This window comes from Rhinolophus sinicus, chromosome 14 (genome assembly GCF_057876585.1).
Source record: "Rhinolophus sinicus isolate RSI-liver-muscle chromosome 14, RSI-T2T, whole genome shotgun sequence".
Taxonomy (NCBI): Eukaryota; Metazoa; Chordata; class Mammalia; order Chiroptera; family Rhinolophidae; genus Rhinolophus; species Rhinolophus sinicus.
Window position 1 is genome coordinate 147335947 of NC_142514.1, and position 27552 is coordinate 147363498.

At 42.7% G+C, this 27552-nt stretch overlaps 1 protein-coding gene and 1 long non-coding RNA gene across 13 annotated transcripts in view; one reads left to right on the top strand and one right to left on the bottom strand.

The window, feature by feature from the left end:
- LOC141572234 (uncharacterized) overlaps positions 1-18588 on the top strand; it is a 78858-nt gene extending 60270 nt beyond the window's left edge. Inside the window, exon 3 of the long non-coding RNA XR_012497510.2 lies at positions 17793-18588. This is a non-coding gene — a long non-coding RNA (uncharacterized LOC141572234). The remainder of the gene's footprint in view (positions 1-17792) is intronic.
- The window catches only part of IRAG1 (inositol 1,4,5-triphosphate receptor associated 1), a 108999-nt gene that overhangs the window by 8747 nt on the left and 72700 nt on the right, over positions 1-27552 (bottom strand). For 11 of the 12 annotated variants that reach the window (XM_074335980.2, XM_074335978.2, XM_074335987.2 and 8 more), the window contains 8 exons: positions 24215-24245; positions 22718-22858; positions 22102-22233; positions 19926-20067; positions 12843-12892; positions 12215-12322; positions 10238-10305; positions 1030-1146 (listed from right to left, as the gene is read on the bottom strand). In XM_074335980.2, coding sequence (XP_074192081.2) covers positions 1030-1146; positions 10238-10305; positions 12215-12322; positions 12843-12892; positions 19926-20067; positions 22102-22233; positions 22718-22858; positions 24215-24245 — 789 coding nt within the window. Of the gene's footprint in view, positions 1-1029; positions 1198-10237; positions 10306-12214; positions 12323-12842; positions 12893-19925; positions 20068-22101; positions 22234-22717; positions 22859-24214; positions 24246-27552 lie in introns of those variants that run through there. The other variant, XM_019729150.3, reaches the window with a different exon arrangement.

Here is a 27552-nt window from a genome sequence, read left to right on the forward strand (position 1 = left end):
CTTGGCACTTCAGCTCTTCACCCGTAAAATGGAGAGGGTGGTACCCATCTCCCAGGGTGTTGGAATTTTTTGAGGACGTGCCAGGCTTGATCTAGGGAAGGTGACAGCCATCACACAGGCTTGTTGGAAAGTGTTATGGAAGGGACAGGCACACAGCTTGTCCTAGAGAGGTAGTGAGTAAATGCTTACAAAGCCAATGGAGGCATTAACTCTGTGAGTACAGCGCACAGCTGTGTGTGAAAAGATAGGCTTTCCAAAATAAATCCTTCTGATTTCCTCCTCTCAGGATCAATATTACCCTGAACATACAATTTCTGCTTGTCCTACAGTGGAGAGTTTAAGCGTAGCACAGTTTGGCTGGGGCAACCCCACCATGGTGTACGTGGCTGCCCCACCAAAGCCGACAGGTTTCACATCAGTGGGAAGCAGTGTCTCCCTAGGAGCCATGGGGAAAGAACTCAGGACGTGATGCCTGGTTAGAGGTAATTCTCTAATTCTCTACCTGGCTGGGCTTGGGCTCTGCTCAGTACTCTGTTGCATCAGTGACTGACCAGTCAGAGGTGCTATTGAAGCTCAATTAGAGAAGGGACAGCTGGAATTTGAGGAGACTCCAGCTTATTGGAAGAAGGGATGGCTGGGGCAGTTCTAGGAAGTGGAGTAGCAGCTGACCCGAGGCATTTTTGGCAGCAACGTGACTGCTCTGGCTGTGCAGGAAGCCTCAGGCATTACCAAGAGGCACCCACCCAGGGCCCTTGATTTCCAGACCATTTTGGGCAGTGACGCTCTGGTGGCTTTCTGTCTAAAAAAGAAAGCAATGTAGATATTGTCTGACCACACCCTCTTGCCCTGCTTCCTCCGGTCCTTCCTGTGGAACAGTACTGTTCTTTCCTATGTAGTTCCTTACTGAAGCAAGGAGGTCCTGGGGCTACTAGTGGCTTCCCTCAATGCTCTAAGAGATTGGAAAGGCCCATGGGAAGGTATCTTCGGAGACCTGCCAGGTGACCTAAGGGCAGCTGAAGTCTGACTTACCCCTTGTTGTACGCTTCTTCCTGCATCCTGGCCTTGGTTTCCTTGCTAATCTCCTCCAGGCTCGGAGTCGGCATGGGAACAGAGGCTTCACAATCTGGGTCCCCATTTGTTTTTCCACTAGTGAGAAGAGGGAAGTACAGGGCGTCCTTTCAGGGACAGATTGGGCATCTGAAAACCAAACCATGTCTTTGGCCTGATTCCTGATCAGAAGTAAGGAAACTCATTGGATTGAATTCATTTCAACCCTTCTACCTTGAGACAAGATTTTTATAAACTCCTATTCTGTGAATGCTCTCTAGAACCCAAACATCAAATACTGCGCCAGTTCCCCCTTTTCCTCGTGTTCCCAAATCCACCTTTATTCTTATTCCAGGAGATACTGTGGGTAGATAGACAGCTATTGGGAGCTCCACATGCCAAGATGAGGAAGATGGAAGCAGACCAAAATGTTTGGGGTAATTCCATTCCTGTGTCCTTCTTTTGCTTCATTCATGTAAATATCTACCAAGTACTGACTAATTCACAGGCACCTTATAATGTGCTGGGGATACATCACAAAATAAATGATCTTTGCCAACATGGAACTTAGCAGGTGGGAAAGCCCAATAAAAGGAAAGAAAAAATATGTAATTCATTACAAATTGTGATAACTTTTATGAAAGAAACAAACTCTGTTCAGTGATAGAACATAACAAGGACAGAATCTGCTTAGATAGAGTGGTCAGAAAAGGCCGGAGGTGGTGTAACTGAAGCACAGCCTTAAAAGATGAGAAGTCAGCAAACAGAAGTGAGGCTGGGTAGAGGATGCAGGATATATGAAGACCCTGAGACACAAAAGACATGGAGATATTCGAGGTACTGAAAAGAGGGAGTGAGGCAGGAGTTAACTTTTGGACAAAATAAATTTTCAGTGCCTGTGAGGTATCTAAGTGGAAATATCAAGTAGATAGTTGGAGAAGAGTGCTAGGATGGAGAAATTAATTTGACAACATCGGAATATAGACGATATTTAAAATGAGGGGGAAGGGATAAGTTTGCCTAGGGAGTTAGTATGACGAAAGCTGAGAAGAGGACCCAGGATCAAGCCATGGACATCTCTACCCTTAGCTCAGGTGGAGAAGGAGGAGCAGACAGAGAGGCAGGAGAAAAACCAGGAGAACATGGAGTCCTGGGAGCCAAGGGAGGAGAGCACGTTGAGGAGGGAGAGTTAAGTGTGTCATACACACACTTCTAAGAATCCAAGTCAGATGAACACAAAGTGACTATTAGATTTGATACTATGACGGTCAAGAGGAGCGTTGATGAAGGGTGAGAGCCAAAGACAGACTGGAACGGACTTGGTAAAGAATGGGAGGTGAGCAAGGGGAAGGCATAAACACAGTAATTTGACTAGGAAGGAGAGTAGAAGAGTGTGTTGGGAGAATGCATAGCTGAAGAAGTGGGTCATGGGATGAAAGCCCATTTGAATGTGGATAGAAATGATCCAGTAGAGGGGATGAGAGAAAGGAACAAATTCTTTGGAAAGGGAAGTAGAGACAGACCTTAGAATGACTGAGAAACTTCTTGGTTATAACAAAGGGAGGAAGGAGATGAGGATGGTAGTTGTAGGTTGGGGAGCTGGTGAAGGAAGACGAGAGAGCTCCTATCTGATAGCTTAAATTTCTTCTATAAAATGGAAGACAAGGTCATCAACTGAGAGTGAGAGGTAGAGAGGCCTAGGAAGGCTAGAGGAGAGAGGAGAAGGCATAAAAGAGTCACGTGAGAGGGGGAAACAACATGTTAGAGAATCATGGTAGGATGGCAGGGCAGTCCTGGGAGCCCATTTGAAGTATGGGATCACAAGTTTAAAGGAAGTATCCAGATGGCCGTGCCTTCCCTATATATCCTGCTGCCCTCCCAGTATCCAGAATCCAGATTAACAGAAGTCAGGTCAAGAGGAGTCCTCAAACAAGGCAGAACAGTGAGCAGAGCTTTTCAGCCAGGGCTCTGAAAGCTCACAGGCTTTATGAGAGAGGCTTATATATTCTCCTCATTCTTGGCATCAGTTTCTCATCTTCTTAGTTTTCCTCAGATCTTGTAAAATTTACATTTCATTAGTCTGGAAACCAAAACCCATTGTGAACAAGGAAAATAACACTCTAAAAATATCAGCTATTCATAACATTTCTCCTTTTGCAAATTACATTATCCACTCCCTTCCATGTGACCTTTGCCTAATGTGCAGTTTCCTATTTGTGCAAACGACTGGAACAAGAGCAGAAAAACATAGCTACAGCCAAGGACAAGGAAAGTAATTATTTTATTAAATGTATTTATATAGTAGAAATAAAACATTTCTATGAAATAAAATAACAGACTTTAAATTTCTTTTATCTACAGCTGTCAACCTTAGGAGTTAATGATAAACATGTCTGAGGGAGGGCAGCATAGTGCAGAGGAAGATAAACTACTTGAGGCAAACAAGGGTTCAAACCCCAACTCCAACACATGCAAATTATTTCACTTTCCTAAACTTGAGATTCCTCAACTGTCAAATCAGGATAATATGTACCTGAGAGTGGTAGTATAAGAATTAATGAAGAAATATAAGTAAAGTTTCTGCAATATGGTACTCAACAAATGATATTACTTATTATTATTATTATTATTAGTTATGTAGTAAACTTATTGTAAATTTTAGGAGCCATCTGAGGTTCTTCCAAAGCTGATCCATAAAAAAAATCCTAACTGATAAATTACCAGGTGATTATTTATAGCTTCAAGAGAGAACTTGATATAAATTACTCTGACACTTCAGAATTGGAGGAACCCTAAATGTGACTTTAAAGCAGGGGTGTCCAAACTTTTTTCAACGTTTTTTACCAAGGGCCATATGCGGTAAAATACACCAAAAGCCGGGCCACTCACTCGAGGTGAAGTACGTATTGCCTCACCTGGTTTATATAAGTAAACTAAATATATTTTTGGAATTTGCTGCGAGCCAATTAACAATGGATTGCGGGCCGCAGTTGGCCCACGGGCCGCAGGTTGGACACCCCTGCTTTAAAGTATGGTAAAATTGACATAAAAGTGCTTCAATACATTTCTCAAGTGCACATGTATTGTGTGCCATTACACACTTAGGCACCTTCGAGTTTTGCTGACCAAGTGACGGTAAACAAAACTTTCACTGTCCTCAGGTTGCTGCTCTGTAGAGACTAAACTTTTCCCTTGTAGAGCCAGGAAGCCATTTCAACAACCTTTTCACATGTGCATCGTCTGTCTAGCTCTCCCAGGTTGAGTTGATCACTGTGTTCAACTTAACTCACCTGTGGGGCTTTAGTTCTTAACATGCTTTCACATGCATTCTCTCACTTGACCTTCCCAATGATAAGAGCTAACATCCCCTGTATCAGTTTCTGTGCTAATATCTCACTTAAGACCACCTGAATGACCCAATAAGATAGGTAACACTGTTGTTCTCAATTTGACAGGCAAGGAGACCAAGGCTCAGAGCAGTTAAATAATGAGCCCAAGATTACACAAGCAGTGCTTGGTCGAGCTCCGATTTGACCCTGTTCAGTCTGACACCTGCCCATGCTCTTGACTGCACTACAGTATCTGCCACCACGTGGGGTATTTATTACCCCATTTGAAAGATGAGAAACTCAAGTTCAGGTTGATTAAGTGACTTGCTTAAGTTCACATTATTGGTGGTTGGTGGGCCTGGTTGGGACTTTCACCTTGGTCTTCTATTCGTGTCAAAATACAATTTCCACACCTCCTTAAGCCCTCCCTTTCAACAGAAGTCTTTTCCTGGGGCTCTGAGCAGTGTGTGGGGTTCCAGGGAATCTTTTTTTTTTTTTTTTTTTTTTTTTTTTTTTACCTTTTTATTTATTTATTAGTTTCAGGTACACAAGACAAAGTAATACTTAGATGTTTATCATTTATATCCCTCACACTGTGTGAACCCTCCTCCCCCCATCCACTATCCCTCTGACATTGCACAGAGTCATTACATTTCCACTATCTCTATTCCTGATGCTGTACTCCGCTTCTTGTAAGTATATACATACATACACACACACACACACACAAACTTGTAGTTGAAAACTGTTTAACATGAGATGGGTTAGGAGAACCTTTGGTTTAATACTGGGATAGGATGGGAAATAGGGGAAATACACAATATGTAAAATGTTTGCTGTTATCTCCTGAACTCTAGACTGAGATCTAGACTGATTTCAGTTCCTGAAATATTTTCTTCAACTACCTGGAAGTTTTTCCTGTGCCTTGTTGTGAAACCTCAGCTCAATGCCTTCTCCTCTGTGGAATCTTTGCCAGTGTGTACCTCTCTCCTACACCCTCTGGTTGAATTTGATCTCTCCCTCCTCACAGCACCTCTGTTGCAGCATAACTTGGAGATAGGGCATTTTTGTGTTTTATACATGCCCATCCCTCCACGTGACTGTGATCGCGGGGAGGAGGGCGGTGTGAGTTAGAATGGTGCTGGCACAGTAAGTGCCTTTAAGTGTTGTTGAGTTACATTGACTTCACGATGGCTCATCCAGTCCCTGCCTATTAATCTTGTAAAATGGGTAGGGCCTCTCTGTAAATGTCTATTTCCTGAGAACGCAGTGTTTGGGTTGGACTGAAGGAATCTCTATTCATGGCTGTAAACTTGGAGCTGGGCACAGCCTGTGCCCACCCTAGGGATTTCTGGGCCAAACGCTCAAGGATCTTGGCATCTATTCCCAGACTAAAATCTTGTGTGCTTTCTAAGATAACTCATTAAACTCAGACCCATTGTTCTCTCATGTCCACCGGGTCAACAGTGTTTGTCACTTATGCTTAGGTCTCAGTAATTTGAGGGCTGTTTAGTCAAAATGTGTTGCTTGACCAGCCGGTATATTAGAGTCTCCTTTCCAATGGACAGATCTTACCTTCTTGGGCTCAGCTATGTCTCTAAGCCACCCTGACTGCCACAGCTCCCTCAGACAGGCCCAGCCCAGTGGACCTGAGCTGGAAGAACTTCCCTCCTCCCTGTCACCCAGCAGCAGAGTTCTCAGGTCCACTACTAGCTGACTGAAGGCTAATTCATCCAGAATTACTCTCAGGAAAGGGGAGTTGCTTACTGCGCGTATTTGATGTCATGTGAAACCTTGAAGCAGCTTACCCTGGTTGCTTCAGAAGTGTAGGAAAAATGGCGATTTTAGAGATTATAGTTAAAATTGTTCTGTGATTTATCAGCATCATGGTGCCTGTTATGAAACCAGCCCTGTATGTCATCCATATCGTGGCTTTGCTGATCCCCCAGTGAATGGTTCCACATATGTCCTCTGCTTCCACCCTCTGCCCCCTCTACTCAACAGCCAGCCAGGTTCTTTCACAGTAGCTCACAAGAACGCTTTCAAAAATAGCTGTTAAATCCACCCTCTTCTCTCCAGTCATACTGAACTTCATTCTGTTCTTCTAGTTGGAGGGCCTATTAAGAGGTTAAGGGCACGTATTCTGCTATCTATTAGCTGTGGAACCTCAGGAAGTGAGGATTTCTCTGAGTGTCAGTTTCCTCATCTATAAAATAGGGCTATTAATACTATCCCTATCTCAGGGGATTATTCTAAGTGTTCAATTAGGTCATTAATGTAAAGCAATTAGAACAGCACTTGGCGTAAAGTAAGCATGCAGTAAATAATAAGAGTAATTATTGTTATCATCATCATTATTATTCCTTGACTACTCCATGCTTTCTCACCTCAGAGCCTGGAATGTTGTTAACCTCTAGTTCACCTCGTTAACTGTATAACTTTTAGGTTTCACTTCAAAAGTATTAATAAATTCCTAGAGGAAACATTTTCTGAGTCTCCTCTCCCCCACAATACAAAATCGGTGTTAAGGCGCTCATTTTATTGTGTGTTGTTCCCTTAGCAACCTGTATTTCCTTATAATATCATCCGTCATACTGTATTATAATGGCTTGTTTCCCATCTGTCTTTCCCATTAGACCGTGAGGTCCTTGAGTGAATTCTAGTTGCCTGGCCCTTGGTGATTAAAGGTCAAACGAATGAAAGACAATGAATAAATAGTGGAAAAAGCTTCCTACTTGTGGAAGCTTTGTCTGTTTTAATATTTAAGACACTTTAAATATAGTAGTCCCCACTTATCCATGGTTTCACTTTCTGTGGTTTAGTTTACCTGCAGTCAGCTGCAGTCCAAAAATATTACAAGGAAAATTCCAGAAATAAACAACTCATAAATTTTAAATTGTGTGCTGTTCAGAGTAGGATGATGAAATCTCATGTCGTCCTGCTCCATCCTGCCTAGGATGTGAATCATCCCTTTGTCCATCCTAGCCACACTGTATATCGCTGCCAGTCCCTTAGGAGGTCGACTGTCACCATATCACAGTGCTTGTGTTCAAGTAATCCTTATTTTACCTAATAATGGCCCCACAGTGCAAAAGTAGTGATGCTGGCAATTCAGACATGTCAAAGAGAAGTGGAAAAGTGCTTCCTTTAAGTGAAGAGGTGAGTACAGTACAGTGAGATATTTTGAGAGAGAGACCACATGCACATAATTTTTATTACAGTTAATTGTTATAATTGTTCTTTTTTATTTTTAGTTGTTGTTAACCTCTTTCAGTGCCTAATTTATAAATTAAACTTCATCATATATATATATGAAAAAAATATAGTATATATAGGTTTCAGTACTATCCATGGTTTCAGGCCTCCACTGGGAGTCTTGGACGTATCCCAAGGGAGGATACTGTATCACTCTCTGTATTTTTCTCTAAGTCTATAGGTTCCTAGACCCTTGCTGAGTAAAGAGTAGTTTACTATGAAGTGACCTACAAGAATAAGGCAGAATTCTCTGAAGTCACATTGGGCAGTGCAATCAGCAATCAGGTATTTGCTTGAGCACGAGTCACAGGCAGTTTGATCTTTTCACCATCTTTCACCTGCTTAGCCAATTCCCTTCCTGTGTTGTCACTGTATGCTTAGGGAAATGTGAAATCATTTTAACATCAAGCTGAATACAACAATCTAGAAAGTAATGTATATTAACTTATAATGCATTCTTTCTCTGTAACACTATGGAGAAGGTAGCTAGAATCGACTCTATCTGTGTTAGAATGGAAGGTATGAATTCATTGTTGTCTTATTGTTAAGCCTCTTAGCAATCTGTTAAATGTTTCCAGTTTCACGAATTCAGATGAAAACCACTTAGCATATTTTAGAAATGCAGAGGGGGAAGCTACTGTTAGTCCTGACCCCTCCTCCTCTGAATACTCCCTCCCCTTTGTGCAGCCATCTTTATAGGCTGGGTGTATTCCCAACAGGAGAGTCAGCCTCAGCATGCTTGCTGTGATGGTGGTCGCTCTGGGTAGCCTATAAGAGTGAGCTGCAGATAGCTTCTTGGCGCTTCTTTCTTGAGTTGCCTCGATCTTCACTCTGTCTGTACCTTTCCTGGTTCTGAACCCTCAGAATGGTGATGTCACCATTGATGCTCATTTGTTGCTACTTCTGATTCAGTGCTGCTGCCTGCTGTCCTCAATTTTGCACCTCACTTTCTCCTACCAGGGATAGCTCAGGTTCTTGATGATCCCCACTACCTCAGATAGAAACTCTCAGCTGGCCTGAACATTAGTTCTAGAGCATTCAGGCCCTGCCCCATCATGATTAGTCTGTGGAGGAGCGTGGAGACATAAATTTTTTGCCTTTACTGGCTCTTTGGTTGAGAGTTAGGAACAAGGCCTTGTTGGGGGCCCTCCTGGAGAAGGGGTTGTTGCACCCAAAGGCAGGATTGGAAGGGAGAATTTTAGTGCGCTTCTCGTTCAGGGCATAAGTCACCATTTCTGGAGAGATTCAGAGACCACGAACTAGGGATTTGGTAAGATTTTTGTAACCTTGGTTACTTCCGTGTGGTTGTTAGTTTGTCATCCCTTTACAATTTCCTTGTAGTGATCAGGAAAACAAGGAAACAAAGAAGCAAACAAAAACACCCTACATGACATGAAGGACCTATAAGCTTATGTGGGGTGAGGTGGCAAAGAGAGGAAATGCTGGGCAAAGTTCAAGACTAATGTGGGGTGAGTCACTGAGGGACAGGTTGGTGGCTGATATACGGAGAGGTGAGGAAAACAGGCTAAGTCTGGGGATGGAGAGCTTGGGAGCTTGTCTTCACTAAAAAGGGGCCCAACGCAGACATTTCTTTCCAGGTCAAGCAAAACTATTCTAGCAGCAATGGAAAATAAAGAACTAAAGCTGTCTCAAGGCAAGGAAGAAGGAAGAATAGAGGTGTATGTTCTACAAAGTGAGGAAAGACACAAGGGGAAAGTTCTGAGACATGGCAGCTGTGATCCAGATGTTTTCCAGCAAGCAAATGAAAGAATTTGAAAAGCAAGTTATAAACCCCTAAGAGCATGTAGAAGTAGTCTGCCTTGCTCTGGCTAAGGATGAAAAACCTACAAATTACATAGATGCCTAGAAAAGTTAGGCGTAACAGACACTGTTGGTTGACCATGCAATTTTCATCTCCTTCCTAATTCCTAATAGCAATGTGATTTTGTTTAGGAATTTGCTCTTTATGGAGCCGTTTTGCTACATGGGAAGCTGACCCTCTCTTTCCATCTCCAGGAGATAGTTTAAGACTATTATGGCTATTCAATTCCCAAAGCCTGTGATTGGTTTAGAAAAGGATCATGTTCCAAATTTGCCAACAACATAACAGGGAAGACTAAAGAAGGATTCCTGAAGAGATGGTCCCTTTTCCTCTAGATATTGTCATGTCTGGAGACGATACCTGGAACTAGCAGCCATTTGCCACAAGCCTGCTGATGAAGTCAACACATAAAGTGGGCAGAGGCAAGGAAATCGTAGAGCGGCCGAGCTGGGGCCCGCCTGTACCACACATGGAGCAGCCCCACCTCTTTAAGTGGGGGGCTTTTCTCTATTTGTAGTCCAAAGAATCCCAAATAACAGAGAAGGCTTCCATCTCTCTGGGCTTCTTAGATCATGGTACCCTTGGCCTCAGTCACAGTATCTTCCTGGAATTTAGCAAACTGGGTCTGAAATCTTTGTGGGTCTCAGAGTCCTATGCATTTCCTCGAGAACCTAAATTTGCTTTTCATCGCATTTTGGGAGGGAGGATGTGAGAAAAGGTAAGTTGAGGAAATTTTCCTCAGAGATCCCCAGATTTCCCCAAAGAGGAAAATTGACAAACTTACTTTTCCAAAAGTGCAGGCAGTGCTGAGGTGACGACAGGTAGGTTGCCTTTCCCGTTGGGTGATTCGGACTGAATGGAAAACAGGAGAATTGAGGATCAGCGAGGAAGGAAGAAGCCAGAGCTGCTGGGTCTCTGATGATGCTGGGGGCGGAGGGGCTGCTGAGGCTTCTCCTCCTTCCCTTCCCTCACTCTCCATGCTTTCTAATCTTCACTTGGGAGCAGACATTGGCCCATGCCTCAGGCCTTCTCTGTCCTCCTTTCTTCCATGTTCTTTCCCTTTGGGGCACATGAATCTTGTAACTTTTCCTTCCCTTCCAAGTTTCATTGAGCAAAGAAAAGTTTACATTTTGAGGCTCCATGGTGGCGGGGAGCCATCCGTTTTTCTGTCTCCTGTTTACTGACTTGGACTAAGTACCTATGGGCCTCCGACCAAATGCAGGCCCCCTGGCCCCTGGGATGGATTCATGCAAGCCCATCACTGCCCTGGAGATACAGCTCCAAGCACAGTTCTCAGGCGATGCCCGTCATTACTAAAAGCTCAAGCCATTAGAAATGTCTTTATAATAAATTCCCTAGGACTACCACGTCGTTTTGTGGCACTTGATTTGATTTAAACAACGGTTCTCAACTCTGGCTGCACATTAGAATCACTTGGGGGAGATTTTTTAAAATACTGTTCCAATCCAGAATCTTGGGGTGGAGAACATTTAAATAGTACCCCACGTGATTTTAATGTATAGCCCGTTTGCCAACCCCTAGTCTAAAGGAATACATACTTTTAGAAAATTTATACATTTAATATAGTACGGGAGATAGGTCCTTTAAAACATACTAACTAGCCCTCCTCCTCAAGCTCCTTTTTACAAAAAAAATGTTCAGGTTCCTTTGTTTTAGTGGGAGATTTGGGAGTTTATGTTGATTTCATGGATGGACACGCTCAAGGAAGGAAGAAGTGAAAGAAGTTGAAGAGTTATTGCTACCTACTGGCATAATAGAACTTGACTTTACTTCACCTATTGTTTACACAACCAGATTATTTCCTTATAGAGTAGTGCTGGTCATGGACAGGGCATAGAGAAACACCTGGAGAAAGAATTAGAAGTTTGACGTAGGATTAACAAGATTCACAAAGGCCTGGGATGTGGAAAATATTTTGTTATGTAGGAACTGTCTTTGTTTTAAAAAAATTAAAATGGTTTTTTTTCTGATTATAAATAATACATTCTCTTTATAGAAACATAAAAGGGCATCAAGAAAATAAAAATCACCTGTGGTTTTACCATTGTCCAATGATAACCATTATTAATAGTTTTACATATATTCTTCCAGAATTTTCTATGTCTACACATAGAATAGCACTTTTAAAAAAAACTACAAAACAGATTATACTGTATATACTGGGTTTTTTTGTATATAGTTTTTAATTGCTTTGTTAATAATAAATTATGGATATTTTTCATGTCAATAAAGAATTATATTTTAATCATTATTTTTAGCAGCTGCTTAGAAACCCCTTATAGGCATGTCCATAATTTATTTAACCAATCTCTTATTAATGGACATTTGGGTAGTTTCCAGTTTTTCATTGTTGTAAACAATGATGCAATAAATTGAGTTTAGATAACATTGGGTCTAAGAATTCAAGCTCTGGATTCAGAGAGCCTAAGGTTTAAAGCTCAACTCAGCAGAATGGGGAAAAAATCATACCCACCTTGGAGAGTTGTTGTTAAGCATGAAAAGAGATACCACTTGTAAGGAACACTCTCTAAGATGCCAGCTTACTCCAGGATACCAAGTCTTCTCAGGGCACCGGCAGACATGGAGCGTGGTTTCTATTGGGCTTTTTAACCTATAGCTCAGAATCTGTGCTGGGAATGTCCTCACCTTGTTGACCCTGCCCGGATCTAGGTCACCCCCATATTAGTGAGCCTGAGGGAGAGGTGAAATAGGGCCAGCAGACAGGCATTATCATACTCACCAGGGCTGGTAAGGAAGGGATGGGTGATGAGCTTGGAGGTTGGCTGGGCAGGTTCAGGGCATTAAACTTGGGAACCACAGCGACGCTGACCCTCCGGCGGGGCATGTTCTGTAGAAAGAAAAGGGACTGGGTCCACTGTCATGGAGGGAGCAGTACCTGCAGTTCAGAAAGGCCTGGAAAATGTCTAATTGCTCCTAACGCGGTAATAACTAACATTCACAGCATATTTTGGCTTTGGGGTAGTGATGGTGGTGGGGGTTGGTGTGGAGAGAATAGCCAAAGTTGACACAAACTTTCTGTTAGTGGTGAGTGACTTCTCAACATGTATTTCTTTTAGCTTATTATATACTGAAGAAATGGAGCAGAAACGACCTCCACTGTATAGTGTATGAAAATGATGGCAATACCAAGATATGCATCATTTTATGTTCACTTAAGGTACAGTCAGGAAAACCATGAGCAAGAGAAGCGTGGAGGGAGTGACTAGCAGGTGTAGGAAGCTGAGTTAGAGACTCTGTCCAGAGGTTCTCTGGCACCCATGGATCCAGAATGAATGATCTCCTGGGTGACTGTGGAAACTTCTGCTGTATTTCCTCTGGGAGTCCTGGTATTCCTTGAACATGCATACCTTTCCCAGCGTGAGGGACATGGACCGTGCTGTCCGAGGAACCCCATCTTCTGCAACAGGAGGAAACAGAGAAGAAAACTCAGGTACGTTTTCAGAGTAGGCTCCACAGGGAACAGAAACTAAGCCAATGTATTTATGGGCCAGAATCGGCCCTCAAAGGGTGGCCCACAAGCCTAGGTATTGGGGACATTGAGTTTGACACCTCACTCTCTCAGACAATTATCTGCATAGTGGGGACTTTTTTTTAAAAATAATTTTTGATTCAACTGTTTGTTTTTTTTGTTTGTTTGTTTTTTTGTTTTTAAGATTTTATTGGGGAAGGGGAACAAGACTTTATTAGGGAACAGTGTGTACTTCCAGGCCTTTTCTCCAAGTCAAGTTGTTGTCCTTTCAATCTCAGGTGCTGTTCAGCTTCAAGTTGTTGTTCTTTCAGTCTTAGTTGTGGAGGGCACAGCTCAGCTCCAGGTCCAGTTGCCGTTGCTAGTTGCTAGTTGCAGGGGGCACAGCCCACCATCCCTTGCAGGACTCGAGGAATTGAACTGGCAACCTTGTGGTTGAGAGCCTGCACTCCAACCAACTGAGCCATCCGGGAGGCAGCTCAGCTCAAGGTGTCGTGTTCAACCTTAGTTGCAGGGGGCGGAGCCCACCATCCCTTGTGGGACTCTAGGAGTTGAGTTGAACCGGCAACCTTTGTGGTTGAGAGCCCACTGGCCCATGTGGGAATCGAACCGGCAGCCTTCGGAGTTAGGAGCATGGAGCTCTAACCGCCTGAGCCACCGGGCCGGCCCCTAGTGGGGACTTTTTTGAACAGAACCTTTATCCTAAGTCCTCTGGGCTCTATGAGAAGCCCCAGTCTTGGACCTCTGATCTCCATCTGACATCACTGCACAGTCTCTGCGTAACATCTTGGATTTTCCTCTAAACTTTGGGGATCTCTGAGGAAAACTGCTTGTAGCAATACCAGGGCTTATTGGGTCATTTCTTGCTCATTCAAGGGATGTACAGTCAGGGAAATTAATAAGCAATGAAGGAGCAGTGTCAATAGTGAATAGAAACTTGTTGACAGGAGTAGTTTCAATATGTTATCTACAAAATTATTCAGAACAAAGGAAACCAACACTCCAGGATATCTTTCTCCTTAGTACATAATTAAATGATATAATTCTGTAAAATGTTTAGGCACACCTGGATAATGCTGCCACCCGAAAACATCAATATGTGCAGAGAAAGGTTTTTGAAAGCTCAATTCAGTTTGATTCAGTTTGACCGATATCATCTAGGCTATATACTTATTTATTCCTCATATCCATATATCTTAGGTGTGTCTCTTGAAAAGCACATAGATGATTTTTTCTTAATCTAATCTGAGATTTTTCTATTAACAAGTTTAAGCTGTTTATATTTCTTGTGATTGTTGATATATTTCTACCATCTTAATTTATATTTTCTATTTACCGTGCTTCATTGATTTTTTTTCTAACCCACATTGGTTTGGAAGTTATACATACATTTTAATTCCAATCTTTAGTGTGCCCCTTAAATTTTTAACATTTTACATGACTTTAAATTTAATTAATATCTCTATTCTTTTCCAGGATAAACCTTAAAATAATGATAATTACCCCAAATCTTAAATTATACCAATCTCAGTATTTTTATTTCACCTTGCTTTTGTAGTCCCAAATTATTCATTATGATACTAGTTGTTTTATACAGTGAATGCTTATTTTGATTTACCATGTTTATAAATGTCTTTGATCACCATTCTTTTTTTGCATCCTACTTTCTTTTGATCTCAGTTTTATTTTTTCCCTAAGTACATCCTTTAGTTGTTCTCTTGGCAGGAGTCTGCGAGAGATAAACTCTCTCAGTTGTTGCCTCAAAATATCTTTACCTAGCCCTCAATCTTGCATGATCATTTAGCTAGTTATATTTTCTCTAGGTTGGCAGAATTTTCTCTCACCTCTTTGAAGATTTTACTTCTGGTATTATTGCTATTGAGCACTGTTATTCCTTTGTAAATAATCTGTCTTCTCTCTGGTTACTTTCAAGATCTTCACTTTGTCTTTGCTGTTTTGCAATTTCTCTTTGATGTGTTTTTATTTCTCCTACTTGGCATTCTCTGTACTTTCTGAATCCAATGATTCATGTCTTTCTTTAGGTTTCCAGATTCTGAAAATTCCTGTGAATATTTTCTCTCCCCCATTCTCTCCTTATGGACCAATCTCCCAATTAAATGTATTTGGAACTTTCTCATTCTATTCTCCATATTCCATATCTTATAGCATTTCTTTCGTACTTTTAATCAATTTATCCCTCTGAACTTCATTTTGGGTGACTTCTTTAAATCTATCTTCTGGTTAACTAATTGTTTCCTCAACTGTGTCCAGCCTGATTTAAATGTTGTACCAATCAGCTAGGTTATGCTATCATAATAAACAACCCCAAAATCTTCATGGCTTATAACAACAAAATTTATTTCTTGCTTATGCTACATGTCCTTTTGCTTCTGGGTTGGCAGCAGGCTCCTCTCTGCATTTTCTCACTCGTGACTCAGGCTAATGGAGCTTCTACTATTTTAGATCTGTGATGATTGTCATTTCGGGTGAAAGAACATAGGGTAAATCACATAGTTTCTTAAAGGCCTCAGCACAAAGGTGAAACATATCCTTTTGCTCACATTTTATTCACCAAGTCACATGGCCTTGCCTAACTTCAAGGGGATGGAGAAGTGTGCCCAGGGGGAGATCGGGAATAATGAGGAATAGCCTCAACTGTAGTAACTACCACACCTACACTGCTGATTTAATTTCCGTGACTCTATTCTTCATTTCTAGGAGTTCTTTTTTATTGTTTTTTTTTTTATAATTATATTATTTTTTATGTTTTTGATTCATTCTTTTATGTCTCTAATAATTTTAAACATATGTTTTTAAAAATTATCAGATGTTTTATTATCTGTGGTCCTTTAGATATAATCCTGTTGTGTTTGGTGTGTTTGATGATTCTTGCTCATGGTGGATTAATTTCTTGTGTATTTTATAATTCTATACTCTGAACTCATCTTCGGTGAGGCTTTGTTTAGAGGGTGTGTCTCTCCAGAGTGGTTTTATGTTTGTTTCTGACAGTGTTCCTAGAGTTCGCATTGTGATCTTCTTTTCAAATTCTCTGCATATTGCATCATCACTTCTGTCATGTACTTTTGAGACATGCATTTTTCCTATGAGGAAGGAAAATAAAATTTTTTTTCCTCTTAGAGCCCAAGTAGAACAGACAAACTTCCTTCATTTGCTTCTCTGCTGTTTGTCTTTTCCTTGTCCAAGTTGTGTTTAAAGATGCAGTCCTTGGAAAAGTCTTAACTTTCTATGGGAGTCTCAGAATCAACTCAATGCCATGGTTGTCTGAGGCCTCATCTCAGATGGTATGTGAGTGTAAAAGCCCAGCATCCAGAAAACTGAGGCTGACTCTTGTCACAAGGAGGATGCAGGGTCAGCTTGGTTTCAGTTCTCTTTTCTTTTCTTGTATTTGAGTACTTCAATTTCTTTTCTTGTAGATTCAGCTGTTCTTTTGGACTAATGTTTGCTTTATTTTATCCAGCAGAAAGTATTTGTAGTCAAAAGGTTTCAAGTTTTCCAGTTGGCCAAAATAGCAGAAACAAAATATTCTATATATATGAAGAGTTTATACAAATTAATAAAATACCAATCTTACCAGTGGACAAAAGATATAATTAGAGAATGTATAAAAGTGGAAATACAATTGTCCAGTGAACATTTGGAAAGGTCAAAACCTACAAATTAAACAATGAGATGAGATACAATTTTAACCCATCAAAGTCAAAGATATTTTTAAAAAGAATGGACAAGAATGTCAATGGCACAATGAATTGAGCATTATGATAACATGTTAAATGGAACTATCAATGAGTTATTTGAAAATAATATGCTTTAAGTGCCTTATGTCTTTCTCCTGACCTAGTATTTACTTCTAGAAATCTATCTTAAGGAAATAATACAAAATGCAGACAATCAGTATGTTTCATATTTAGAAAAAAAAAGAAAAAGGTGTTTTTTTTTCCTTTTAAGTGTGTATCACCTTTCTTGAAATCAGAGGTATTTTTATTTCACTGTAGTCTTCAGAGTCTCAGGCAAAGACAAAGATAGCCAGAAGTTATGTAAATGCTTAAAAACAAACACTATTAGGGAATGGTCAGGGAATATCTGATGGACACACTTATTGGGTGGGTGCTGGCCCCTCTGCACCAGCCCAAGCCGAGGTATAGCTTGGAAAAACTCGAGTGGGAACAAATGTCTAAAAACCACATCTTCACCATTCAAGATTCAGCTACATCTCCCTTCTTATGATATTCATTTTTTCACCTCTTCCAGACTGAATGTAGAACTCAGCTGTGCTCCCCTTGGAAGTCTGCTTGCTTCTGTCACAGCACTGGCTACACGGCCCTGCCCTCCCCACAGGTTGGGAGCTCCTTTGGGTCAGGGACTCTGTGCCCCTTACCTCTGTATTCCAGTATCATGTGGGGCACACCAAAGGGGCTCAATAAACATCTGTTGAATCAAGGAATGAGACTCATTCACTGCTCATTCCATAAATCTTGGCTAAGGTCGTTCACAGGGGACATTGCACCTTGCAGGACAATAATGAGAGAGCCCACGTATTAGGATTTCTATGATGGCAACTTCCCCAACTTCCAACACTGACAGAGAGCCATTTGTCAGAGTCCCAGATGCATGTGGGTCAGGAGACTTGCTGCCAAGATCCAAAGCAGACAGTCTGGAACATGTGTACACGGCCTTCAGACTCTGGGAAGCATCATTGATATTCCCCAGGAAACTTGTGTAACCTCCTGTTTATAAAGGTTTCTCCATCTGTTATAATTTCTGTACTTTTCCTCCTCCTGCTTTTGGTAACACGGATGTTTGCATTCCACAGGGATTCCTGTTGCTAAAAGGTCTGTTTTCTCCTGCTAACACCACCCACTCTCATCAGCCAGAGCCTAAACATTGGCAGCTCCCAAGGAGAGATCCTGGTCCCGGCACAGTCTTCCTGTTGGGCTGCTGCAGGTGCGTCCCAACTCATCTCTCCTTACCTCAACAGCTACGCTCCCCTCATGCATTACCCACTCCGAAGTCAGACAAATCTTCTAAAAATATGGTCTGACCGTGTCAGGTGACACGAACTCACTAGTGACGCCTCACTGCCCCAAGGACAGAAGGCTGGCCTGTGGCCCTGGCCTAACAAGTCTCACCTTCAACCTGTTATCATCACAACCCAACACTGCAACCACATCAAACTGTTTCGTGTTCTTCCCATCCCAACCCCACACCTCTGTAAGTGCTGTTTTCTCCACCTGGGATGTATTTCCCCCTTATGCCTGGAAAACTAGTTTTACTTTAAAACACTGCCCGGATGTCATCCCTCTGTAAAACTTTCCTTGACTCCCTCAAGCAGAATCAGGTGGCACCTCCTTTGTGCTCCGATAACAATTTGTATAAGATTTTTTTTAAGAGTCTTTCTTTAAAACATTTGTCTTGCCTATCTTCTTTAGCCAGGCTCTCACTCCACCCCCGCTGCTCAGACGTCATCTCTCACCTTGACTGTTGTAATAGTAGCTTTGTGGGGTTCCCTGGTGCTGGCTTTGCCCCAGTAATGTACTTTCTAAACTCTATATATGATCATGTCCTTTCCCTGTCTAAAATCTTTGGTTGGATCTCTGATGCTTTCCAAAATAAAGTTCAAATTCCTTAACATGTACTGCCTAAAAGGGGACCCCCAAAACACAAAGGGTCTGGGGTCTGTTGTTTCACAAAGTAGAGAGAGCTCTTGCAGCCTGTGGGCTTCATGTTAGTGGTGAGCTGCTCTGGTTAATTGTGTCAGGAGTCAGGAGTCTCTCTGGGACCATTTGTGTTTACTGGTTCCAGGCCCTCAGGCTCACTGGAGCACCTGCTGTGAGGCCCCTGTGGGCAGCACTGGGAGGGGCCATGAACCTTGCTCAACCTGAAATAGGTCCTGGGGCTGCCCTGATATGAGGTGTGATCAAAATATATGGTGAATGTTTAAATAAAAAAATGTATTACAATAGAAGACATATTACCATTAATTCCCCTCAAAATACTCCCCCTCACTTCGAATATACTTATCCCATCCTTCTTGCCACTTTCTGAAACAGTCTGGAAGTCCTCTTTCATGAGTGTCTTTAGTTGCACAGTCGTGGCTGCCTCGATGTCCTAAATCATTTTGACTTTGGGGAAGAGCCAGAAGTCACACATTGCCAGATCCAGTGAATAAGATGGGTGAGGTAACACCATAATGTTTTTAGTTGACAGAAACTGTTGTACCAGAAGTGATGTGTGACATGGAACATTGTCATGATGGAGGATGAAACCATTTGCCCATTTCATGTTAATGTGTTGTTCATGATCCATGATTTACAGCGCACTTTAAAACAAACCTTCTCTCAACCATAGCTCACACCCGACTGACTACATTGAAGAAATGGAAACTTGTCACACATTGTTACAGGTTTAATGCGCCACTTCCCATATTGAAGATCCCTGCCTTTCCATTGGATGGCACTGGGCAGCAGCGTTCACTGTATTTTTTTTTATCACATTGGAAAGGCGCTGTGTCACACATCGCTTCTGGTATGGCAATTTCTGTCAAATAAAAACATCATGGTGTGTCCTCATCCACCTTATTCACCAGATCTGGCACCGTGCGACTTCTGGCTCTTCCCCAAAGTCAAAATGACCATGAAAGGCAAATGTTTTGAATCGATTCAGGACATCAAGGCAGCCATGACAGCGCAACTAAAGACATTCACAAAAGAGGACTTCCAGAACTGCTTCAGAAAGTGGCAAGAACAATGGGATAAGTGTGTTTGAAGTAAGGAAGTGTATTTTGATGAGGATTAATAGTAATGTGTCTTTTACTGTAGCAAATTGTTTTTTTAATTTAAACATTCACCATATGTTTTTATCACACCTCAGAGGTGTGATCCCATCCTAAAGCCATCAGGGACCCACACTACAGGGCCAAGATGAAGGCAGGACCCTAGTTTCTTACCAGAGGTTCCGCAGCTGCGGCTCGAATTCTGATTTGCAAGTTTTTTAAATTCCATGAGCTCTGCGTGGTCTTTCTCATATGTCCTCTTCAGGTTCTCCACATACTGCATCATCACCTCTGTTGCTTTTGACATGCGCTTTTCCTGCAGGGAAGGAGAGTGTGAGCACATGGGCATCTGCAAGAAAGACTTGGCACTTGTTTGCTCTGAGCAAGGCTCTGGGCTGGGAGAATAAAAAAGATACAGGAACCAATCAGATGTGGCTCTGCCCTCTAGGAGTTTGTTGACCAGCCACATAAGCTGAGAGGGGTGTCTCAGGCACTTGCACTTGGGGAACAACAACAAGCACAGCTATAATGCCTCAGGGGATGGCAGGTGGGAGAGAGTCATCTCTGCTTGCAGAGAATGTCAGGAAGGCTTCATGGAGTTGCAGTGAAGTGGCTGTAGGGTGTTGGCAGCATCTGGGAATTTACAAGATATGGGCAGGAGGGACAAAGAACATTCAGGCCAAGGAGTTCCAAGAGGGTCCAGAGGTAGGAAACCACAGGGCTGGTATCTAGGTAAGGACTTATCCTCCAAACAGGAATCATTTGGAGAGAAAAGAGGGAGCAATTAGGAATAATGCTGGGACAATAGGCATATACCAGGACTGTCTGGAAAACCAGGAAAGTACAGGTCAGCCTGCTTATGTAGGAGTCAATAAGCAGTTGGGTTGGATTTGTTCACAGGAAGTAAAGGTACTTAGGGCTGGGTTGTGATGGACCTTGAATGCTAGACTAAGGAATTTGGACTTTTTCTGCAAAGGGGAGCCATGGACAGTCTTAAAGGAAGGGAGTGACATAATTAGGCCACCAGTGGAGATTAGACTGACGGGAGTGAGACTGGTGGTGTTAAGAGCAACAAGGAAAGAGAGAACAAATGTTTGAACAAGTCTGGTGGAATTCGAAAGAAGGTGAGGACTGAGACTCAGAAGCTAGAGGTGGGGAAGCCATTGGAGAAAGGTGAAGACTGGAGTGAACAACGCGTGGCCTAGAAAGATGTTTGGGAGGGCTGTACAGAAAATGAAAGATTTCTCTCTGCTTGTACTCCTTGGATCACTCAGACAGCCTAGCCCAGGGCCTACCTAGCCACAGAGGGACACGCTCATGACCATGTCCTGAGCTACTTCCTTTGAACTCTCCCTTTGTGGCTACTCCCAGCTGGAGTGGCTTCCTGGGTGCTACTGCTGAGTCAAGTGCCCTTTCCCCAGAAGAAAACCAGGGGTGGGACAGCCAGTGGCGTGTCTTCCTTTTGTTCTATGGGAACTGCCTGGGATTGTGCCCCGGGAACACCCCGCTGATGAAACCAATGCAACAGGACTCAAGTCCACGGCAATAGCAGCAGTGATAACAGCATCCAGGGGCTTTACCAGTATGACAGCACCCCTACATAGCAGATACTATCATCACCCGCATTTTATGGTTGGAGAAGCTGGAGCACAGAGAGCTCAGTAACTGGCCCAAGGCCACACGGTGAACGCCGGTGGAGCCCAGAATTGACGTTAGGCCATCTGATCCCCAGACACCATCCGGGATCAGGACAGTGTTCTGTGTACTTCAGGACCTCCACACGGCTGAGAGCCAGCCCTGGGCCGGCACCCCAGTCTGCCACGCCTGGTGCTATTACCTTTCTGAGACTTCATGTCTTCATCAGGGGATAAGGATATTTACTTTACAGGGTTGCTAGGAGGATACAAAGAAATAAAGCAGTTTTTCATAAAGCATGTTTTGCCAAATACTAGTTCCATGGGAATTAAATAGGTGTTTTATGAGGAAAAATAAAAGGGGGAGATGGTTCTTCAATCCAATACATTTGGGAAATACAGAGATAAACCTAAAGAAGCTTCTTCGCTATAAGACTCTCAAAGGCTTGATTATGCCATTATGCTTTAGGACTCTCCAAGAAAGGAAGGGAGTGTGTAGTAGTTCCCACACTTATGTGTCCACAGAAAGCTTTCCGAAGGAACACTCAAAGGTTTAGCGGTCCACCAAAAATTCTCTGGAAAACCCGCAATAATGTGCAGAGGAAGCTATCAGTAAGTGGTCCGTGTGGTTGTCGCTGCTTACATCATTGCTCTGGTCACTGTGGGTGGAGCAGAGCCAGTCAGCAGGGCTGGGACCTGGCGAGGGCAAGGCTCACCTGGCGGACGGCCCCCACCATCTCAGCTCGGCTGGAGAGGCGGGCAGCCAGGCGGTGCAAGACAGCGATGTCCTCCAGCAGCTTCTGGTAGGTCTCCCGGTGCTCACTGTGGTGCCAGAGTGAAGCAGAGGACTAAGGAATGAGAAGGAATATCATTCAGGGTCCTCACATACCACGACATGACTTGGGCTCACACAGGGTAAGCCCTGGTCCCCATCCTGCCCGAGAGGAATGACCTCTGCAGGGCCTGGGCTATAACTTCTTCTGGGGATTGGAAAAGCCCAATGTGGACACACTCCACCTGGCTGGCCTGAAAGCAGGGAATCACACCCAGGTCTCTGGTTGCCAAGGAGCTCCCTTTGCCATCCCAGGTCACCCAGCCTTGTCCTGAGAAGCTCGCAAGGGCTCAGAGACCGTACACAGCTCTGAGGTAACCAGGTCTTCGGAATCCCTGCCTCAGCTACTTCCAGCACTCAGGAAGACTGGCTGGCTCGGCCTTGGCCTGATTTCTCATTTCAGGAGACTCTACTTGGTGACTGAGAAAAGCAGGATACCCAGCACAATCCTTGGTGACAGTCCCTCCTCCAAGGATTCCCCCGCCAGGTTCCACAATTACCGTAAGGGAAGCTTTGAAGTTTTCCAGTTCCTTCTCAGTGTTTTCCTCTGTCAGGTTGCGTTCCCTTTCAGCCTGGTTAATTCTAGATTCCAGGGTGTAGCTGTCATTTCTAAAGGCCAAGGACAGTTGTACAAACACGTTCTGTTGGGAACAAGAGTGTAGGAGAGGTGCTAGGAGGAGCTATTGCAGGGAACAAGGCTGCAGGTATGTTTCTTGCATGAGCATTTTACATCAGCCTGGAACCCGTCACCAAAGCAGCCATACATGTGAAACTCTCCCTTCATAGTCAACTTCACAAACGACAGTGAAATAGTAACTGGAGGTCCATGTACGGTCCTTCCCAGGACCAGAAGACCAAATGCGTTTTACTGAGAAATAATAAGAGAATAACACTTTGCTTTTCCCTTAACTTCAAGAAAATAACATCCTGTATTTTGGTTTAGATAAACGAGGGCCAACATAGCTGATTGTGTAAGCAGTCTGGATTCATGCTAGGATTTATTGCATGTGGAGTTTGGAGGTTTCACGTGAAACCACTGTAATGAAAATTAGAGATGTAAGTCTTGTTGACTTAAAGCAAACTTCAACCAGCATCTTGCCTGAGTATTCCAAATCCTATATTGAAAACAGCTCTAAGAAGCTGCCAGGAAATTAAAGAAGGCCAGGTATGAGTCTGTCGGGAGAAGCTTTCTGGAACAAATATTCCATGCTAAAAATGCAGCCTGCATGAATGAACTTTGAAAGGTGGCGTTGATCAGACATGGAACTCCTGGAATAATAGGAAACTACTGGGGAGGAGAAATAGACAGATGGACTCTACACAGGAAGCAAGCACTGGCCTTCAGTTTTACAGCCTTCATTGCCCGGCCTGAGTCAAGTGGTAGCAGACTCACACTGTTGGGGTGAGCCAACTCTGCCTGAGCCTCTGAAGTTCATGTACCAAGGCCCAGAGTGGGCAGACATCTCCAGACAGAGAACCGAAGGTGCTGAACTGACCCAGTGATGATCACAATATTGAAAGCTATTCTTTACTCAGCATCTACTGTATGCCAGCACTGCTATGAGTTTTATGCACCTTAGCTCATTTAATCCCACAACAACCCTCTTGATAGGAACTGTTGTATCCATATATTGGTAAAGAGACTGAGTCCAGAGAGTCATTACTTGTTCAAGGTGACACAGAGAGTAGCAGAGCCAGGATTCAACCATGGATGGTCTGATACCAAAGCCTGTGCTACTGTCACTGTGCTGAGTACTGATTGTGTCAGTATCCATCTGAGGACAGAAGCTGGCCGTTAAACAAACCTCCCAGGGGCTGCCTTTACCAATGTCAGTGGGTGGGGATTCTCTGTCCTACCCAAGCCTCACTCCAGCTAAGTTTATCAATAGTGTGTAATGTTTAGTTCTCCATACTGGGATTATCCCCTTAACGAAAGTGTGAATAAAACCCAATCAAGCCCAGGCTTCATAATTTCATAAAGCACTGGAGTTACTTACCTCAACTTCTTTCTCAGTGAGTGGAGGGGCACTGTGAAAAAGAAAAGACATGCAAATGAACTTTATCCAACCTATGAAATGAACCAAGAGGTGACTTTGAAAAACCAGCAGACCATATGTTTCCAGGAATGGAGTAAGGGGAGTTGATGAGATGGAAAAGATTCAGGGTATGCTTTGTGTGAGCTATAATCTGTGAGAGATTCTACTAGATATTGAATCCTACAGAGGAAGTGTGGTGGAAAATATTAGATACTGGGGTCAGTTCTCCACTAGTGCCTCTACTATCCGTGACTTTGGACAAGTTATTTTAATCGCTCTGTTGGCTCATTTGTAAAATGGGAATAATAATACCTACTTTACAGGAGTCTTATAAGTAATATATGTATATACATATGTATGTATAAGTATATATGTGTGTGTACATATATTCACACACATATGATATCCACACATTTATGTGTAAACGTGTCTGTACATGTGTGTGTACACACATGTGTATATACATATGACATCCACACTCAGTAGGCACTTGGGAGATGTTAGCTACTATGACTCACTCACAGGCTTGTTTTGAGGACTTAATAAGAAAATGCACGTGCTACGTACTCTGTAAACTGTATACATCTGAGGGCTACCCGGGCCTTCCTGCAAAGCCTGACCCTCCTGTCTCTGAGGGTTGTGACAAGGATGCATGTGGGCCAGAGAATAAAAGGTAGAAAAGAATGGCCAGAGCTCTTCTCCACAGTGAGAACCACTTATAACAGCTGGAATCAGAGATCTGGCACGAAAGTCGCAGCAAGCACAGAGGTGTCATTCTGAGAGGTTCCTTGTCGCGTGTGGGTCCCACAGCAAGCAGTTCTTTTATCTGCATGCTCCTTCTGTGTTGCTGTTGCTGGTAACTAAAGCTAGCCCTGTTCTGAAACCCGGACAATGTAAATAACGCATGGGCCCTTTCCTGTGCTGGGGCAGAAGGACTGGGAGGAGTCCTACCAGCGTCACAGGACTTGGCAACAGAGTGTGCCATTGATAAGACTCTCAGGAAACACAGCTTCCTCCCTTTGACAGGTGTGGAGGGACCCCAGGAGCAGAGGTAGGGGTCAGCTGTCTCTGTAAGGGGCTGGTTCTCACCCTAACAAGGGACTGTGAGAGCCTTCCTGTCAGGATGAGGCAACAAGAGCCCATGGCCAGCAAGTCAGCAGAGTACATACAGAGCACGGGATAAACAACTGCAAGGATGTTTGATGCTTATAGTTCTTATCACGACCCCACCCGTCAGGCCCTTTCCTCTGCGGTCCAGCCAACGTAATCTTAACTCTCTTATAGAGCATGCAAAGATTGCTTACATGATTTATCAAAACTCATTGAACTTGCTTTTGACTCCTGGTTTTGTTAGGATATTATGTAAAATGTACATATTTTTATCACTTGTTAACCAAATTTATTTTTCTATTTTGATGACTCATCATTCTGCTGCCCTTTTTTTTTTTTTTTTTTTTTTTTTTTGCTATAGAACACACTTAAGAAAAAAGATAACAAAACTGTACAAAGCCCTGAGGATTCAGGGAGGTGTGATTTCAGTAAAGAAGCCCCATGAGACGGCCAGCTCCTGAGGCCGACAGCTATGCCTTGTAAACTGGCATCGGCAGCTAGGGGACACAGCTACGGGCTTCCAAAAAGACAGAGGCCTAGCAGGGATGTCCAAGTAGACCGCCACGGATGGCATCCCCTGCCTCCGCATTCAAACTCCCTTATGAGGCCTTAGAATAAAATCAAGGCCCTCTGTGAACCAGCCCGTTAGATTCTGCCCTTCCCACTGTCCAGCCACATTGCCATTCTGTTCCTCCAACACTTACCTCGCTGGGGCCCTAGGGACTTTGCATTTATAGTTGTTTCCTTTTTTTCACTTTCTTTTGTAACAGCTTTATTAAAATATAATTCACATATTATAAAATTTACCCTTTTTAGACTTATAGTTTGGTAGTTTTTAGTATATTCATATAATTGTACAACTATCGCTACAGTCAATTTTAGAAATTTTTCACCATCCCCAAAAGAAACTCCATAATCGTTAACCGTCACTCTCCGTCTCCCCCAACTCCCATCCCCAGCCAACCACTAATCTACTTTCTGTTTCTGGATTTCCCTATTCTGGATATTTCACATAAATGGCATCATACAACATGCAGTCTTTTGTGACTGGCTTCTTTCACTTAAAATAATGTCTTCAAAGTTTATTCGCATGGTAGTATACATCAGTACTTTATTTTTATGGCTGAATAATATTCCATTGTATAAATATATCACGTTTTATTTATTCATTCATCAGTTGATGGACATTTGGGTTGTTCCCACTTTTTGGCTATTATGAAAGTGCTGTTACTGAACATTCACATACAAGTTTTTGTGTGGACATATACTTTCATTTCTCTTTGTTATATGCCTAGAAGTGGAATTGCTGGGCCATATGGTAACTCAACATATGGCTTTCTGAAGAACTCCCAAACTGTTAAAGTGGCTGCACCATTTAACTGAGGATTCCAAGTTCTCCACATCCTCACCAACACTTGTCATTGTTCATCGTTTTTATCATAACCATTCTCGTGGATGGTTATCCAGTAAAATGGCATCATACTATCGTTTTGATTTGCATTTTCCTACTCACTAATGATGTTGCACATCTTTTCATGTGCTTATTTGACTCCTCATATATATCCTCTGAAGAAATGTCTACTTAAATCTCTTGCCCATTTAAAAAAAATTAGTTGTCTTTTTATTGCATTACAAGAGTTCTTTATATGTTCTGGAAATAAGTCTCTTATCAGTACATGATTTGCAAATATTTTCTTCCATTCTATGGCTTGTTTTTTTTTTTCACTTTCTTGATGGTATTGTTTATATCACAAATTTTGAATTTTGATGAAATACCATTCATCTATATTTTTCTCTAGTTCTTGTGCTTGTGTTGTCATATCTAAGAAACCATGGACTAACAACCCAAGGTCATGAAGAGTTGCTCTTATATTTTCTTTTAATAGTTTATAGGATTAGCTCTTACATTTAGAACTATGATCCATATTTGTGTATTGTGTCAGGTAGCGTCTGACTTTACTCTTTTGCTGTGGCTATCCAGCCATCCCAGCACAATTTGTTGAAATTACTGTGCTTTCTGTCTGGAAATTTTTCCCCTGAAATCTTTGCATGGATGACTTCTTTTTGTCCTTTGCGTGTCTCAACTTAATAACAACGTTATCACAGAGGACTTCCTTGACCCTACCCAGTGTTCCACTCCCATGTCGTTCTCTGTACGTGCCTGTTCTGTGGTCTTCCTAGCAGCTCTG